The sequence below is a fragment of the Phaenicophaeus curvirostris genome, chromosome 8 (assembly GCF_032191515.1).
Source record: "Phaenicophaeus curvirostris isolate KB17595 chromosome 8, BPBGC_Pcur_1.0, whole genome shotgun sequence".
Classification (NCBI taxonomy): domain Eukaryota; kingdom Metazoa; phylum Chordata; class Aves; order Cuculiformes; family Cuculidae; genus Phaenicophaeus; species Phaenicophaeus curvirostris.
Window position 1 is genome coordinate 28,097,092 of NC_091399.1, and position 15,398 is coordinate 28,112,489.

At 46.4% G+C, this 15,398-nt stretch overlaps 1 protein-coding gene across 3 annotated transcripts in view; it reads left to right on the forward strand.

Annotated features, from left to right (window-relative positions):
• Positions 1 to 3,023: 3,023 nt before the first annotated feature.
• RNF220 (ring finger protein 220) overlaps positions 3,024 to 15,398 on the forward strand; it is a 229,797-nt gene continuing 217,422 nt past the window's right edge. For all 3 annotated transcript variants that reach the window (XM_069862965.1, XM_069862966.1, XM_069862968.1), the window contains exon 1: positions 3,024 to 3,764. In XM_069862965.1, coding sequence (XP_069719066.1) covers positions 3,140 to 3,764 — 625 coding nt within the window. In that variant the 5' untranslated portion in view covers positions 3,024 to 3,139. The remainder of the gene's footprint in view (positions 3,765 to 15,398) is intronic.

Sequence of the window (15,398 nt, forward strand, 5' to 3'; positions counted from 1 at the left end):
CGCGGTGCTACCACCTCCCTGAGCAGAGGAACCAAAGCTGAGGCAGAGATAACTGATTACAACTTGTTCCTTGGTGAGAGATTCTTTTTTTTTTTTTATGGTTCAGGGCGAGAGGCTGTTGATTCAATTTGTCTTGGTTGTGGCACGTTTAGCCTTGTTATGAGCAACATCCAGGATGACACAGGTGATTTGTACACACCTTAAACAGAGCGGCACTAAAAACCACTAACGATGCATCCAGGTAGCTGTGGAAAAAAATAAAATTAGACTTTATTTTCAGTCTGTCCATCTAACCTTCACCCTTGCTAGACCATTTACGTGGCTTCATGGATTGATCTCCACCCCCCCTCCCTCTACTCCTTGTTTAGTTAATTCAACAAAGACTTTTTGCAATCTGTTTGGAGTTTGTCTGATGCCGTGGAAAAGTAGCTGCTGATTTATTTGGTTGCTTTTCGATTTCTGTCTCTAGCCTGTCTTTTCTCCTCCTTTCAGCGGGGATGTCAGCTGTTATTACTTCCTATTGATCCCTTTGCAAAGTGAGAAGTGAACTAAAATTAATGTCAATTCCACTGCTCGGATCAATAGCTGGAGTTATTTTAATCTGGATTTGCGCGAGGTGCTAAATTAAAAAAAATCAGCATAGAAGCAGAAAAGTAGCAGTTCCTCACTCCGCCTGTGCCCACTGCCTTCCCGGCACCCAAATGTTCCTTCCAGCTGATTACCCTGCCGTCCATATTTTTTTAATTTAGGAGGTCAGGTAGTTTTCTTATTTTGGGGTTCTGTATTTAAACCTATGACATTTTGACATTGGGAGTGTATTAACGATAGATTTTCATAATGACTGGTCCGCCGCAGTCTAATCGGTCCGTGTTGCTGAGGGTGGGGAGGTGCTGGGTGAGAAGGGAGCGAGAGAGAACGAAAAAGGAAGTGGGAGCTGAAAAAAAATTGAATTTGGCTGGCCGAGATATTGTAATGTGTTGATTTATTCCCAGCGTAATGAAGTTTGCAAACGAATAAACGGCCGTAGTGATTCACAGTATCCTACAGGAGTGTCAAGTGTTGCAGCCAGATTACTAATTTATGAAATACGTTTAACATAATGGGGTGATGGCACAAGTAAAAATAGAAAAGGAGGCAGGGGTGGTTGCTTTTCTTTTTTTTCCCTGGAAATCCCTGTTTTCCCGTGATTGCTCGGTTTCCCTTCCACGTTAATGATTATTTATTTCTGAGAACGGTGGCTTATTGGCACGCGTATCTCCAAGTATATAATCATTGGGGTATATATATATATATTTACACAGTGGCATAAGCCCCCAGCAACTCTAAATTTGCCAGGGGCTGCAGTTTCCTGACCTCCAGTTTTTGTTCAGCCTCGCGTGAAGCAGCGGAGCGAGTGTACCCAGGTCTGCAGCGCTGACCAGGATGCCCTTGGCATCCCTCGCTTTCCTTCTCCCCCTCGCTCCCCGTGACGAGAACTCGCCCGGAAAGTTATTTAAAATTTGGAAGAAAGCAAATCCGTTAATGCGAGATACATAATCTGGTAATTTAGTGATGATGTCTGTAAGGACGGGTGCCAAATGAGGATGCGGAGAGATGATGTCCACTCGTCTTCGCAATTAATAACAGTCGGTGGAGCGGCTGGGTACAGGATGGGAGAGAGGAAATGTTATCACTGAACTGCATTAAAGCCACAGACTGGATTTCATACACTTTGTTAACCTAGGCTCCCTCATTCATGGAGTACAAAAGGCACTCCATTAGGGAGACACTCTTTCACTAAGTTTTATTTGAGATGTTTGACCCTCTGGATTTAAGAGGCACAATTTGTAACAGCTTTTTATTATTATATGATTTTTCTGGCCCTTTGAGCTCCAGCGGCCAGTATATTGTTTCAAAGTTATAGTCCTTGTATTTTAAGCTGGGTTGTGGGGCCTGAATGGCAGGCGGCGGAAGCTTAAAAGAAAAGACAAGAGATTGATTGGGGGAGAAAATAACAACACAAAAAGCCGGAGCGAACCAGGGGAGATACAGAAAGGAGCATTTCCCCTCCTTTCATGCTGGGAGGGGGTTGTGGCTGGCTGGGTGGCTGCAGCCAACCTGGGAGGCTCGGCAAGATGCGAGGCAGAAATTTTGTTAACATTTTCCTCTAAATGTTAATGGCACATCCAGGGCAGTTTACAAATCTACTTAAGAGTGAGTGCATTAGGAACTAAAATTACTGATCCATTCTCTCTTGTCCCCGACCCGAAAGGCAGACGCTTGCAGAGATCAGATGGCAGAAGCACCCATTATGATTTTAAATATTGTCAGAGACGCCAGGCATTTTACTGGGGAAGTCTCTTCTCTAGCTAACAGGGACACCGTGTGCCTGCATGGGCGTTGGAGTATTTGTAATATACCCCATACACAGTCACATTCCTGTATTCTAGAGAGGTGTGTGTGTGTATGATGGTATCAAGTGCAGCGTGAGCAAGTGCTTACCCATATATGCCATGAGAATGAGAGAAAACACACGTCTATCATGTCTGGCTTGGGCATCGTGTAGAGTATAATCGTGTACTCTGACTTACTTGGTAACTACACGCGATAGATATTTTTATGTCGGTTCCACACGCTCATCCCTCCAACCAGATTAGCAGGGTGTGGATGAGTGGGCACTCTCAAATTTATTGCAATTATACGTACATGCTTCTTTTGCCATATAAAATTCCAATTATAATTTGGAGCTACTATCTTAATTTTAGACCAAACTTTGTTTATTAATGGGTTATTAAATCTGTGAGTTATTATGTTTGGTTTGCCTTTCATTCATCTGTGCTTGACGATACCCTTTAACCTGGAGGGCCAGAGCTGATTCCACTAGTGTGTGAAGTTGTCTATTGATTTTCTTGAATGAGAACAGTGGCGCGTCTACGGCTGGTGGGTTGTAACACGTGTGGCCACTCTGCTGCTGGAGCATCCCAGGGAGATGAGCACAGAAACCTAACCAGTTATGTTTTCTTTTCTTTTCTGTTTTCTTGCAGTGTTCAGAGGGTGATGATGCTCCAGTAATTTTCCCCTCTCCGTTCCCAAGCATCGATTTGCTTTCCTTCCAGGGAAGATCGTTCCGCTTGTGATCCTGCTGAGGAAGGAGACTCCGATGGACTTACACCGGGCAGCGTTCAAGATGGAGAACTCACCCTATCTCCCCAACCCACTGGCCTCCCCAGCACTGATGGTTCTCGCCTCCACTGCTGAAGCCAGCCGTGATGCTTCCATTCCCTGCCAGCAACCGAGGCCTTTTGGGGTCCCCGTGTCTGCAGATAAGGACGTGCATATTCCCTTTACCAATGGCTCATATACTTTTGCCTCCATGTATCACCGGCAAGGTGGGGTGCCTGGAGCATTTGCAAACCGTGACTTTCCTCCATCCTTGCTTCATCTCCACCCCCAGTTCGCACCCCCTAACCTGGACTGCACCCCGATCAGCATGTTGAACCACAGCGGCGTTGGGGCTTTCCGCCCGTTTGCATCTACTGAAGACCGGGAGAGCTACCAGTCAGCCTTTACGCCGGCCAAGCGCCTGAAAAACTGCCATGACACTGACTCACCCCATCTGCGCTTCTCAGATGCTGATGGGAAGGAGTACGAGTTTGGCACGCAGCTCCCCTCCAGCTCCCCTGGCTCCCTCAAAGTTGATGATACGGGGAAGAAGATCTTTGCCGTTTCTGGCCTCATTTCTGACCGGGAGACGTCATCCAGTCCCGAAGACCGAAGTGACAGATGTAAGTACCTCCATTGACTTGTTGGTTCTTCTTCGCTTGTGCCTCGTTGCGTTGTTACTCAACAGGTGATTGTCCCACAGTGTTGTGGTTCTTGCTGATGGCAGAGGAAAATCAGTCTTCCCTGTCTTGCCAAGCTCAACCACGCAATATTGCCTTGTATGTTCTAAATGGGCAACGACGGGTTTTAAGGTGAGGTTCTCTTGTAGGAAACTTGTCTTCCAGCACACAGCTGTTGACCATACAGAAAGCTGTTTGTGCCCCAGTGCGAAGGTATAGGTGGTGGTACATATATGTGAGTAAACAGGGATTATATGTGTGTAAACAGGGATTCAGCTGGAGTGTGTAGCCGAAAACTTTCCCATATCTTGCAGAAAATACGTACTCCCTGCTTCCTCAGCTATTCCTTCCTGACCTTTTCTTCACGTGCATCGTTCTCATAGCAAATGCATCACCTTCAGGATCTGCGCCTCAGGTTAGGGCAAAAGTATCTTTTCCTCTGGTTAACTTAAGAATATTTCTGGCCACTGAGTGCTCTCTTTGAGAAATAAACCCGAATCCGTTCTTACAATTCAATGAGCTGTTTCCCGACATACGCTGTGCGTTTTCTCTGAGTGTTTCCCCCGTTCGGTGCCTGTTGGAAGGCGTTGGGCCTTTCCACAGATCGCTGGGAGGACTGAAGGAAACTGGTGCACATGCTCACGACTGCCACTCCCGGCCCTGCCACCACCTTGTCCCTTGTGGTGTTGCCTACGCAGAGGGCAGAGCTGCCCTCTGGGAAGGACAGGCTTCCAGCTTTCCTGAGCTGGGAGGTGACCCATGATGGGGAGTGGTCTGGGGGCACCAGTGTGGTGCCCTGAAGAAGTGTGTGAACTTATGATTAGAGTTTTCCTGTAGACCCAGATATGTAGACCAAGGAGCGAATGGTTTGCTTTTCCCATGGGCTCCTTTGTTCCGTTGAATTTTCTTCCTAGAAAAATATTTTATTATTGTTGTTGTTGTTGTTATTACTATATTTTTTGCACGGAAAACCTGCTGCCCCGCTCTTTCCTCTCCCTTTCAGATGTGATTTTTTTCTTCTGCCCTTTATGATGCCGAGGAGAGTAATAGAGACATTGTGGCTCTCTCTCCCCTGTCGGTGCTGCTTCCTCAGGCTGTCTCCTTGAATTAGGCACTGTGCTAACTTACCGGCGCTAAAAGGCATCTGCCTAAACCCAGCGTACCTTTTCAATAAAAGTCATCATAAAATCAACCTGCCTTGTAAATCCATCGCTCTTTGGTTTTGAAATATGCTGCAAGTGTGTCTTTTATGTCGGCGTTTGCAAGGGTAAGACGATTCCCACTAAAGGCAGAAGCCGCGTATTCCTTGCACTACGAATGCGATCTCTTATCTGCCTCCTCCTCTCCTTCTGATCCGCTCCCAACCATGCTACTTTTTTTGTGCCGTAAGCTCCTTTCATTGTTTAGCATCTCCTCTCCCTCCTTTTGGGTCTGTCGGAGAAGCAGCTGTGGGTGGGAGCAAGTATAGATGTGTATGTGTTTAAGCTGGTAATAGAATTATCCTGGGGGGAGGCAGGTGAGACGGCAAAGCTTAGAGTCCTCTTTGTCGATGCTCTTTCCCTTATCGATACGACCTGGCTGTGGAAATGAAGCCTGCTCGAAAGAATACTCTGGGAGATAGCGACGGAGGAGCAGGTCCACTAGCTAAATGAATTTAGAGCGCATCAGCTGCTATGGATCTTGCTAGCAAAATCCTGTCAGATACCCCATTCAAAGAAGTAAATCTGTTAAATGAATTAGACCACATGGAGTGCAGCTGTGGACAGACAGGAGCATCCGCATCCACCGCCGTGTCCTGCTTTTGCCAACAGCGAGTGCCCAGTGGATCCTCCTTCCTGGGAGCAGACGGGGCTTTGCAGAGGCGCGTGTGAGGCAGGGACGGTGACCCCCAGCGCTGCGGCACGGGACTTGCTGGGGAAAGAAGCAGAATAAAAACTTTTCAGGCAGCTTGGAAAACTTGGACAGAAGTGGAAGGTGTTTTGTTTTGTTGGTTTTTCTTACGCCTGCTGTTACATGTCTGTAAGATGCTTTGCTGGACGGTAGAGCGGGGCACGTGCAACATCCCCGATACCTCATCAACACTAAAATTCTTCTGTAACTACCAGGACGATACACACTAAATATGTCTGTTGGTCTGTATCATATTCCCATCACATATAGATGCTGCACCATGGAAACCTCGCTCCATTAACGCGGCGAGTTTATTTGGCGTGTGCGTACGCATGTATGGGTGTGTTTGCTGGAGGCCAAGAGAGCGAGCAGCAGAGCTTTTTAGAGGATCCTAATGATCTTTGATGTTGACCATTAGAAAAGAAAAACTTCCGCAGTGAGGAATTCAAGAGATCGCAGTTTGCAGATACAATCTTGCTTCTGTTTTGCTTTGACATTTATGTACATATATTTGGAGTTTCTAGATAAATGCATACTTTGGGAAGGGGTTGTTGTCTCTTATTATTGGTCCCTGAGAAGTTTTATGGATTCCTTGTGTAATTGTTATATAAAATCCTTGATAAAAACTGCTTACTCTTGCTCCTGATGGAGAACATGTTGCAGGTAGGTGGCTGTAGATTCTAGGCAAAAATGTAATATGGGTTTTCTACAACAGCGAACAAAACATGGTAAAGTTTTCTTAGATCAACAAGACACCTTTACATGTTGAATGGGTGCTTTTCTGATTTTCAGAGCTCAGTTCTTTAGCTGTATTCTTCAGATTCCTGGAACCGTTTGTGTGACATGGGAGGAGAAAGACTGTGATTGCACTGCATATCCTTCTGTACCACTTCACAAGAACCTTTCTTGAATAGCTCATTAAAATATTTGGTTTACCCCATAGCTTAAATAGTGATTTTCAAAGAAATCTGCTTTTCTTTTTCTTTATTTTTTTTAAAGGGTATCAATGCACTGAATTTTAACTTTCCTGAAAACAGGTTTATGCTCGAACTACTTAGCAGCTAAATGTGAATCCAAAGAAGTCAGGCATTTTCACCTTGAGGAATGTTTGGAAGTTGCTCTATTTAGTCATCTGCATCATACAAAGTCTCATCCTATTTTCACCAGTGGAGAAAATTCACATAGTTCAGTTAAATTATTTAGGGTATGTGCTGATGTAACCTAGCTGAGCACCTGGCCCTGTAAGATACATGATTGCGCAGTTGAAATTGCTCAGTGTTTTGGGTGAATCTTTCTTTAGTTTTAAAACAGGGTGTTGCTCGCTAGTGGTACCCATACCCGTGCATCCCATGGAGGGGATGCTCCTCCTTTGGGGTACACCTGGGTAGAAGTGTGCTCCTTGTTACTTAGCAAATTGGGCTGAGTTGTCTGTATTTGGGAAGTTGTCTCTTGCTGTAAAATGCAGGTAGTCAGGACATCCAGAGCGATGGAGCGTACAGGGAGCACGTACAAAAGCAGAACCTTTCCAGGGAGAAGCAGACACAACACGGACAGGATGGGCCTGTTCTCTTAGGTGCTTACTGAGAAAAATAATGCCATTTGTTAGAGTTTAAGACTTCTTGTAAAGCATGTGTTAAAGACACTGGGAGACATGTTTTATGGGTTTCCTTTAATAAGGCTACAATAGTTGAGATTCCTAGAAGGAGTGGAAATAAATGGCATGTTCCTTTCTGCTAAAGAGATCTATAGCTCTGTTCTAAAATCTGGGAAAAAAATGAAGGTTCCTGGTTTTATTCTTTGCTTCTAATAAAATCTGTCCCAGTGGCCTTCTGTACCCAGTCACCATGGCACCGCTTTCCCACAAAGTGACAGGCAGAGGTTGATGCTAAAGCCGAGATCTCTTGCAAGGAGCTGGACCTTGTCAGAGTGGACACCTCTGCCACCCCTGTGAGGCTGCCCACGCCTCCAGCCTCCCTGGTCCGCAGGAGATGGTTTCCTGCTGCTGTCTGCTGCTTTGGTCCTCATCGTGTATTGTCTGTGACTTCTTGTAGAGCACAGCCTGATGTTTGAAGGTGTCTCTCTACATCTTGGCCACTGGTTCACTTTTCATCCTCTGGCCACAGCCTGTCTCTCCTAGCCTCAGTTTCCCTGCTACTGCTGGTGGCTCTTACCCAGCTCCTGGTGCACCCTGGGGATGAGCAGTTGAGTTGGTGAGCAGACTGGGATCCTCACTCATCTCTTGAGACTGGTGAGTAAAAGCGAGGGTTGTTCTATAAACATTCTTTTTATCATTACTTTTGATAATCGTATTTAACCTTGGTTATTTGGACACGGCCACTTTGGCCTGCAACTGGTTCCTCCCCTGCAAGAGAGGTTGTGCGTCGTGTTGGCGAGCTCTTTGTTCCACTTTAGGGTTTTAAAGAGCATCACTAGCATGGAGTTAGTTTTCCTTTTGAAACAACCGCTTTGTTATTGATCAAATGTAAATCGCACTTCAAGTGATGAACGTCAGGGCTATGATGACCACAGCTTGAATTCTTGAATAACGTATTTTTTTGGAAATCAGGCTGAGGGCTGCCTGTACAGTCATCCACCTGGTCAGACCTGTGTGTTGGGCTTTGTGCTTATGGATTAGGATCTATGCAGAGAGCTCTCTGTGTGTCTGTGTACGTATAGGGAGAGAAGAAGTTCTTTTGCTAATATTTGGTGGCAGAACAATGGGTTGGAGGGGGAATGCACACGTGTACACATCCACACGTGCACACACCCATCGCTCGCATTCATGACTCTTCCTGCTGGGATGTGCCACTTCCAAGGCCGATAAAATTTGGGGTCTAACATGAAGTGATGCTTTGTTGCTAATAATAATCAGCCGTGACCATGGGAAATTGCAAGCTTAACATTGCTTGTGAAATAATGAAATAAATCAAGCGGAACATTTGCTTTCCGTCGTGCAGTGCCCTGCCTGATGTAGGAGGAGTGAAGGAGCAACAGCGGATTTTCTGAAGGGGTGGGCAGTAGCAGAGATGATGCGTCCATCCCTGTCTCACCACCAAAAATGCACCAACCTCACGGAGAGCGGAGCACCGCACAGAGGTTTCGGAGTATGCAGCAATCGCCTCTTCTTTCTGCTTTTCTGGCAACAGCCTTCCCGCTCCCTCTGCAAACTGTTGCCGAGACTCCTTTCCATGCTGCTCGGCTTAATTGTCTTGTTGGGATAAAGAAATGTTTGAACAGTTAAAGTGGGGAAGGGCTGGATGGGAGCAGCCCCTGCCGGCTGCGGGGCCATCTGGCCTGCCTTGGATCTGCCGGTCTCCAGTTTATATTTCTCTTTCTGTTATTTGGGGCTATCTGGCGCACTCAGAATACCTAATCACCATGGTGAGAGGAGGGATGGGGCTGCCTCCCCCACCGCCCCCTCTGGCCTCCCCTTCCCATCAATTGTCATGCACAGCCCAGGCGGGCGGCTGTTCCGCAGCCCTCATTTGCTCTCCTCGCCCTGCTCCCAGCAGAAGGATGGCTTTTAATTGATCGTTTGAGGGGGAGGGTTGGGGCTGTTTTCTCCTCCAAAATGTTTCCCTGTGCAGCCGCTGCCAGCCATCCAGTTATCACATCTCCTCAGCCATGCCAGTGCTACCTTGTGCCCTTTCTCTTGCTTTTTGGAGTCCCTGGGAGCTGGTGTCAGGGCTCGTAATCACCCAGCAACACCTAAACGTTGTATTTATCCATCTCCTGCTGGAGAGACGGGCACGGGGGCGGTAAATATTTATTTCTCCTCTTTTGCCCCCTGTGTCTGAATGCTGGCATGAGCGCATTTCTTGTACAATTGCAGAGCAAACTCCCCATCTCGCTAGGTATTTCTCATCAAAACCATGGCCCTCAACCCCCTGGCCAAACCCTGCTTTTTGAGAAGGATTTAATCACGTTAAACCTTCAGCCCCACTGATCAAACTCGACTGCTGTCACAGAATTGTGGCAGGAGAAGTGAAGGCAGACTCGGCGGCTGCCGTGTGGGATTGGGGACTGGGAATCCTGACCTTGGACACGTCTCGGAGTCGCCGTTTCCCGTTCCCTAATGGGGGAAGAGCGATACCTCCCTCCCGGCGGCGTCTGCCGCTTTGATATCTTCTGACAGAAGACACCAGGCAAGGGCAAAGTATTAGTATTATTAATATAGTACAGTTAGTAGAATATTATGAACTATTATAAATCATTACCGCTAAACTACAGTTATTAAAGGAAATGACCAAAGTGCACTTTGCGAGCCAGGATCTCTGACAGTTAAAACATTGTTTTATTATTTTACTTGCTAACTTGCAAAATTCAAGTGTTCGCAACGGTTTCCTGGTTGATCGGTGGCGATTGCGTAAGGAATTGGGAGAAGCAGGGGGAATGGGCACGTGTTTCAGGATGGAGAGAATAAGCATAAGTGCCTCTGTGATTGGGTTTTTTCCTCTTTCTTTGATAATTTGAAGGTCTCAGAGGAAAGAGACGTACTCAGACACGGGTCTTATCCTGCTTTGTAGCAGCGCAAGTGCTCAGGGCAACAAGGTCTCAGTTTCTGGAATCCCCCTATGGGAAAAATACACGGTGAATTGTGGCTGGTTGTTATTTGTTTGATATCATTTAGACAAGTCCCATTAAATGCTAGCAGCAGATTCATTTTTCCCTCTTTGTTTGCCTTCCAAGGAGTAGAAAACTGGCATAATTATATTTTACATGAGACTGTAAGATTCCCTCTCATCTCCTCTTCTGGCTAATATCTGCAGCTATAAAATAAATTCCATTTGTGCATACATGGTGTTAGACTGAGGTAAATAACTGTCATCTAAAATCTGCCTAACCTTAATCTGCATCAGGAGCACTATCGAGCGCTGTACCCATTTGTGTAATATTAAGCTTTATTTTTATTATGGATTTCTAATGCAAATTCATAGTGGGGGCAAAGTTGTTTTCTTTTAACACAACGTTCCAAGAAAAGCAGCCATTGAAAGCAAATTGTGACAATTTTTATCCTGTGGTTTATGTCACTGTCGCTCTTCCATCACGTCAGTTTGCTTGATGGCCTATGAATTTTTCACCTCTCTTCTTCAGGATGGAATAGCAGATTTGGGGACTTTTGAGGACATTTTTCAGCCACTCAAAGCAATTGAAATTCTTTGGAAATAATGGATTTCTATTTGGCAAATTTAATGTGGGATCGGATTCCTGTACAGCATCCTTTGAAAAAGGGCATGTGTGGTTTTTTGTAGGTGTACGCATGTAATCTGTATGTGTATCATGCAACCTCGGTGTTTGCCTGCTTGGCTCTGTGATCCCTGTATATATAAACTCACAGATTACAGATATTTGGGGCAAATTCTTGGTCCTGAATTCAGTTTTCTTTATGCCAAGTGATTTTCCTGTTGCTGCTAGGGTATTTGTTGGCCGGCCCTTCTCTGGAACCCAGCCCTCAAGTCAATGAAGGCTCTGACTTAAGAAGTACTGTGGATTTTGGTACTGTCTGTGTCTTTCTTCTTTGTTTTGTCTTTCTAAAACGTGGATGATGGTTGTGGTAAGCTAGATATTGTCCTCTAGCCATCACTTTTTCCTCTCTTACCATCTACCGCCATCTGGAATTGCAGCAGTACCCAGAGCAACAGAAGAAGGAGAAAAGCAATGTTGGGAAGGAGTGGGACAAAGAAGGATTTATTGTCTTAAACATGGATTACATAGGGTGAGAGTCCTGGTGACAGTGAAACTGCTCTTAGAGTTCAGGTGTGGGACACTTCCATAGTATTTTTCCTCACTTAGGACATTTTTTCTAATCAGTATTGTTATAAAAACTTGAAAGTACTTGGTAACTTGAGGCTAAAATCTTTCTTACTGATTTACAGAGCAAGAACATGTTTTGTACATTTTCTTATGAACACTGGGTTATCCTGCAGTGGGAAAAGGAAGGCACAAAGTGTCTCTGGATACGCCTAAAAGGAAGAGCTGGGAACTGTGTCCTTGCTTTCTCCCAGCAGCACCACATCTTAGTAACTGGGTCTCATCAGGATAGGAACATCCAGTTTTTAATTCGGAAAGGCGCAGGAGCTTTTATGCATGAGCTGGTTCAGTTCTGCAGCCTCTCCTGTGCTTTGCACATTTGTGATGCCGCAGCCCGCAGCAGGGTGAGGGCGGCAGGACGGGTCCAGCTGCAGATGCTTGAATCGCTGGCACAGTTGATTTCCCGAGCACAGGCTTATTTCTTGGAAGGAAGGTGGAGCGCTTTGCAGCTCTTGTGTGAAAAACAAACCAGCGCTGGAGCGTCAGTCTGCAGGTGAGCACTGTGCCACTGGGGTAAAGGCTCACCGCATGCAATAGGTTTTGTAAAGAGAGCAAAGAGTAAAACTCAAGGGTCTGGCCTGACAGATTTGGGGTGTTTTAGTTTAAATTAGATATTTTTAATTAAAAAGCAGTCAGACTTTTAATCTGATTTTCACACGCACTTCAAGAAACAACTTGCAATGTCATTTAGTTTGTGGAATTGTCTGTCTGGTAACATCCCTTGCTATAAGGAGGCATAGGATAATAATCCCTCATTGCAGAAAGGCTGCTTTGGCTGTTGTGCTCGCCTAGGAAAAGACCTGGCAATGCATTACAGCTCTGCCTTCTCCTCCAATCTTGCTTCCAATATCAACGATTTCTTCAGGAGTTTTCTGACCCAGTCCTCTCTTTAGGGGAAAACTCTACAAAATTCCCTACTGGGGGCAGCTGTCCGAGTCCCTGTGCTGTGCTGGGGACACCGTGAGGGTGTTTGTGATTGAGCAAAGAGGAGGGCTTAGAGGGACAAACTGCATCCTGGGTGCAGCACCTCAGGCTGGGCGAGGGAAACCCTTATCAGGGTGGCCTGACCGAGCCGTAGCAGAGCCACCCCGCACCCAGGCCAACCTTTGGCCCATGCAGGCTACAGGGAACCTTGCCTCCTCGTCGCTGTTTGCAGTGTGGATGATCCTGTGAGGTCCTGACAGCTGTGGATGGGTGAAAAGTCCTGTCTTGGGTGCTGGGTATCAGCACAAGTCGGGGGAATCCAGGCAAAACGCTGCAGCACCGTCGAAGGGCTGCAGGAATCCACTTCCCTCTCTCGTTTAGTCACCTCCTTGCAAACCAGTTTCAGTTCCCATTACCAGTGCGGTAGATTGGAGGTGAGACTCCAGTAAAGTCCTTAGCCAAGGTGACAACTTTTCCCTCCTGAGCCTTTGTCTTCGTCCTCTCCAAGAAAGCAGTTTGACCACTGACTTTTTTTTTTTTACTGGGAAGATGAAGGAGCAATCAGTGACCTGGGTAACCCCGCGCTAAGCACAAGCAGAGGAACTTAACGGTCACAATCAAAAAGTTGCCAGCCTGAGTGGATTCATACATCAGGAGGTGCCCCTTAGGCAGGAGAAGGGGAGAATGAACTACTAAACTCTTGTATCCTTGCTTCTTCACTCTTGGTTGTGCACTTTGCTCAGTGCTGGCATTGCTCCTGTGGTGTTTACCCTTGGTGCCTAAATGCCACTGCCTGTGCTGCTCCTTCATTCCACCTGCTTGGGTTTATGCACAAAAATAGTGCTCTCGAAGAGTTCTGGCTCCATGGTGATCAGCAGCCTGCCTTTACTCAAGGGTAATATTTTGGGGCTAATATGTTCAGGGAAGCTGTGTTGAAGGTGCCTGGAGACTGCAGACCAGAAATTAAATGTCAGCAAGGGGTCTTTGAGAAAGTGTGAAGTAGAAAAGTGCTGCAAGTTATTTCTGTCTTAATTTGGCCAATGGGCTGTGTCCGGTCCCGTGTTGGGTCCAGGACTGAAAAAAAGTATGATGATGTTTGGATCAGGACTGGAATATACTGGAAAATGTAAGCTGTGAAAGTCTGCAGATCCGTGTCTCCATTAGCCAGCAGTAATGTTCCCACCATCTCATTATTTTCCCTCTTAAAGTGAAAACAACACGTTAACAGTGGAAACGGGAAGATTGTGTTAGGGCGAGAGAGAACTTGGATTGGCTTCGCTTGCATGTAACTCGGACTCTGTGGGTGTTGCAGCCAGGGGAAGCTGTGTATGGTGGGGTTTGGGTTAGGCTTTATGGCACACGTCAAGGAAGAAGAGACCTTTAAACTGAAAAAAAATGCTTCACGTTTGGTCGCCTCTTCAGGAACACTCCAAGGATCCAAGTCTGCACTCAAGCACTTGCATCTCCCACCCCCGTGCCCACCCCCGTGAGAAGGCACAACCTGGCGAAGGCTGGGGAAGGTTACGATGTCAATGAGAAACATCTGGGTCTGTGCTCTGCCAGATGTTGCCAGTCGTGTCTGGGTTGTTAGCTGCACCTGGGCAAAGAAGAAAAGGAAATCCCCGGGTGGCGTGATGGATTTTGCAGACCCTGGGAGGAGAAGGCAGTTAGACACCACTTGCTTATAGTCCTTCTGCTATGTACTCAGGTGGCTCGCTGACGTTCGGGTGATGCAAGACCTATGGGTTTTGCAGCTAAGGAAATGTGTCACAAACTTGTCACATACCGATTATTTTACATCTTTTGCGCATTTGTAGCTTGACCGGTGCGAGGGTATTGAAGATGAAGGGCTCATTTATTGGCAGAGCTGAGCATGCCTTCTCCTCACAGCCACACGGAGCAGGAAGAGGGAAGGGCTGCCTGGGCAAAGCCCTGAGCGTAGGTTGTGCTTGTGCTGGGGACTCTATTGACCTTGGACAAGCAGAGTCATTTCTCATCAGCTGTTTGTAAAGCAGGGGTGATGTTATTCCTGTAGCACAGCCGTATGCTGAGGGTGGTTGTATCCCTGTTCTGGAGGGGCTTGGATCCCAGGGTAATGGTTATATCCGTGGTACCTGGATGGTTACACCAGGATTGAGAAGGCTTGTTTAATAAACATCATCATTGGGATTTATTCTGAAGAATCAATTGATGGATTTTCTGTTTGTTTGTTTGGTTTTTTTTAATAAAACTTGGATGAACAGCTGAAAGCAGTGGCTAGGAATGTAGAGAAAGAAACAGGGGGAAAAATTTGGAGTAAGGTAGATAAAAGTGAGAGATAAAAGAAATAATGCAGGGAAGGATGAGTAATCGACATTCTTGGAGTCGAAGCGCAGGCTCTGGCTTCCTTCCTGAGCAGTAAAATAAAATTAAAAAAAAAAAAAGTCTTTAGAACAACAAAACTCTGGACGCGCTGGTTTCCTTCCTGACAGGCCCAGCCTCGTGGTGTTTCGATGAGTCCTCATTGGCAACCAGGGCTGATCTAAAGGCCAAAGGCAGAAAGACTGGGGGGGGAGAGGGAAAAGGAGAGGGATTTAACTGTTTGAGCTCTGCTGGAAAACCAGAGATGCTCACTTTTGTGTGGGTTCCTTTTGCCATCACTGGGGCACGAACAGTGTTCATTGTGGCTCAGAGTTCTGAGAGGTGAGCAGGGCATCCACCCAGACACTTGGTCGTACCCAGATTTAATGTTAAAAGCCAAAAATAAGTATTTGTAAACCTTTGTCATTCCTTGGACTTGGCGTGGTGAGGCATGAAGTAACAGCACGGATGAGCAATGCAGGAGTAGACTGGCAGCTCTTAGGAGGAAACCCTGATGTGCAGTCGGTGCTGTCTCAGGGATGCTCATTTTACTTGTAGCACCCAGTTCATAGTGTTGTGCTGCTCCTCAGCATGGAGCTGCTGGAGGTGTGA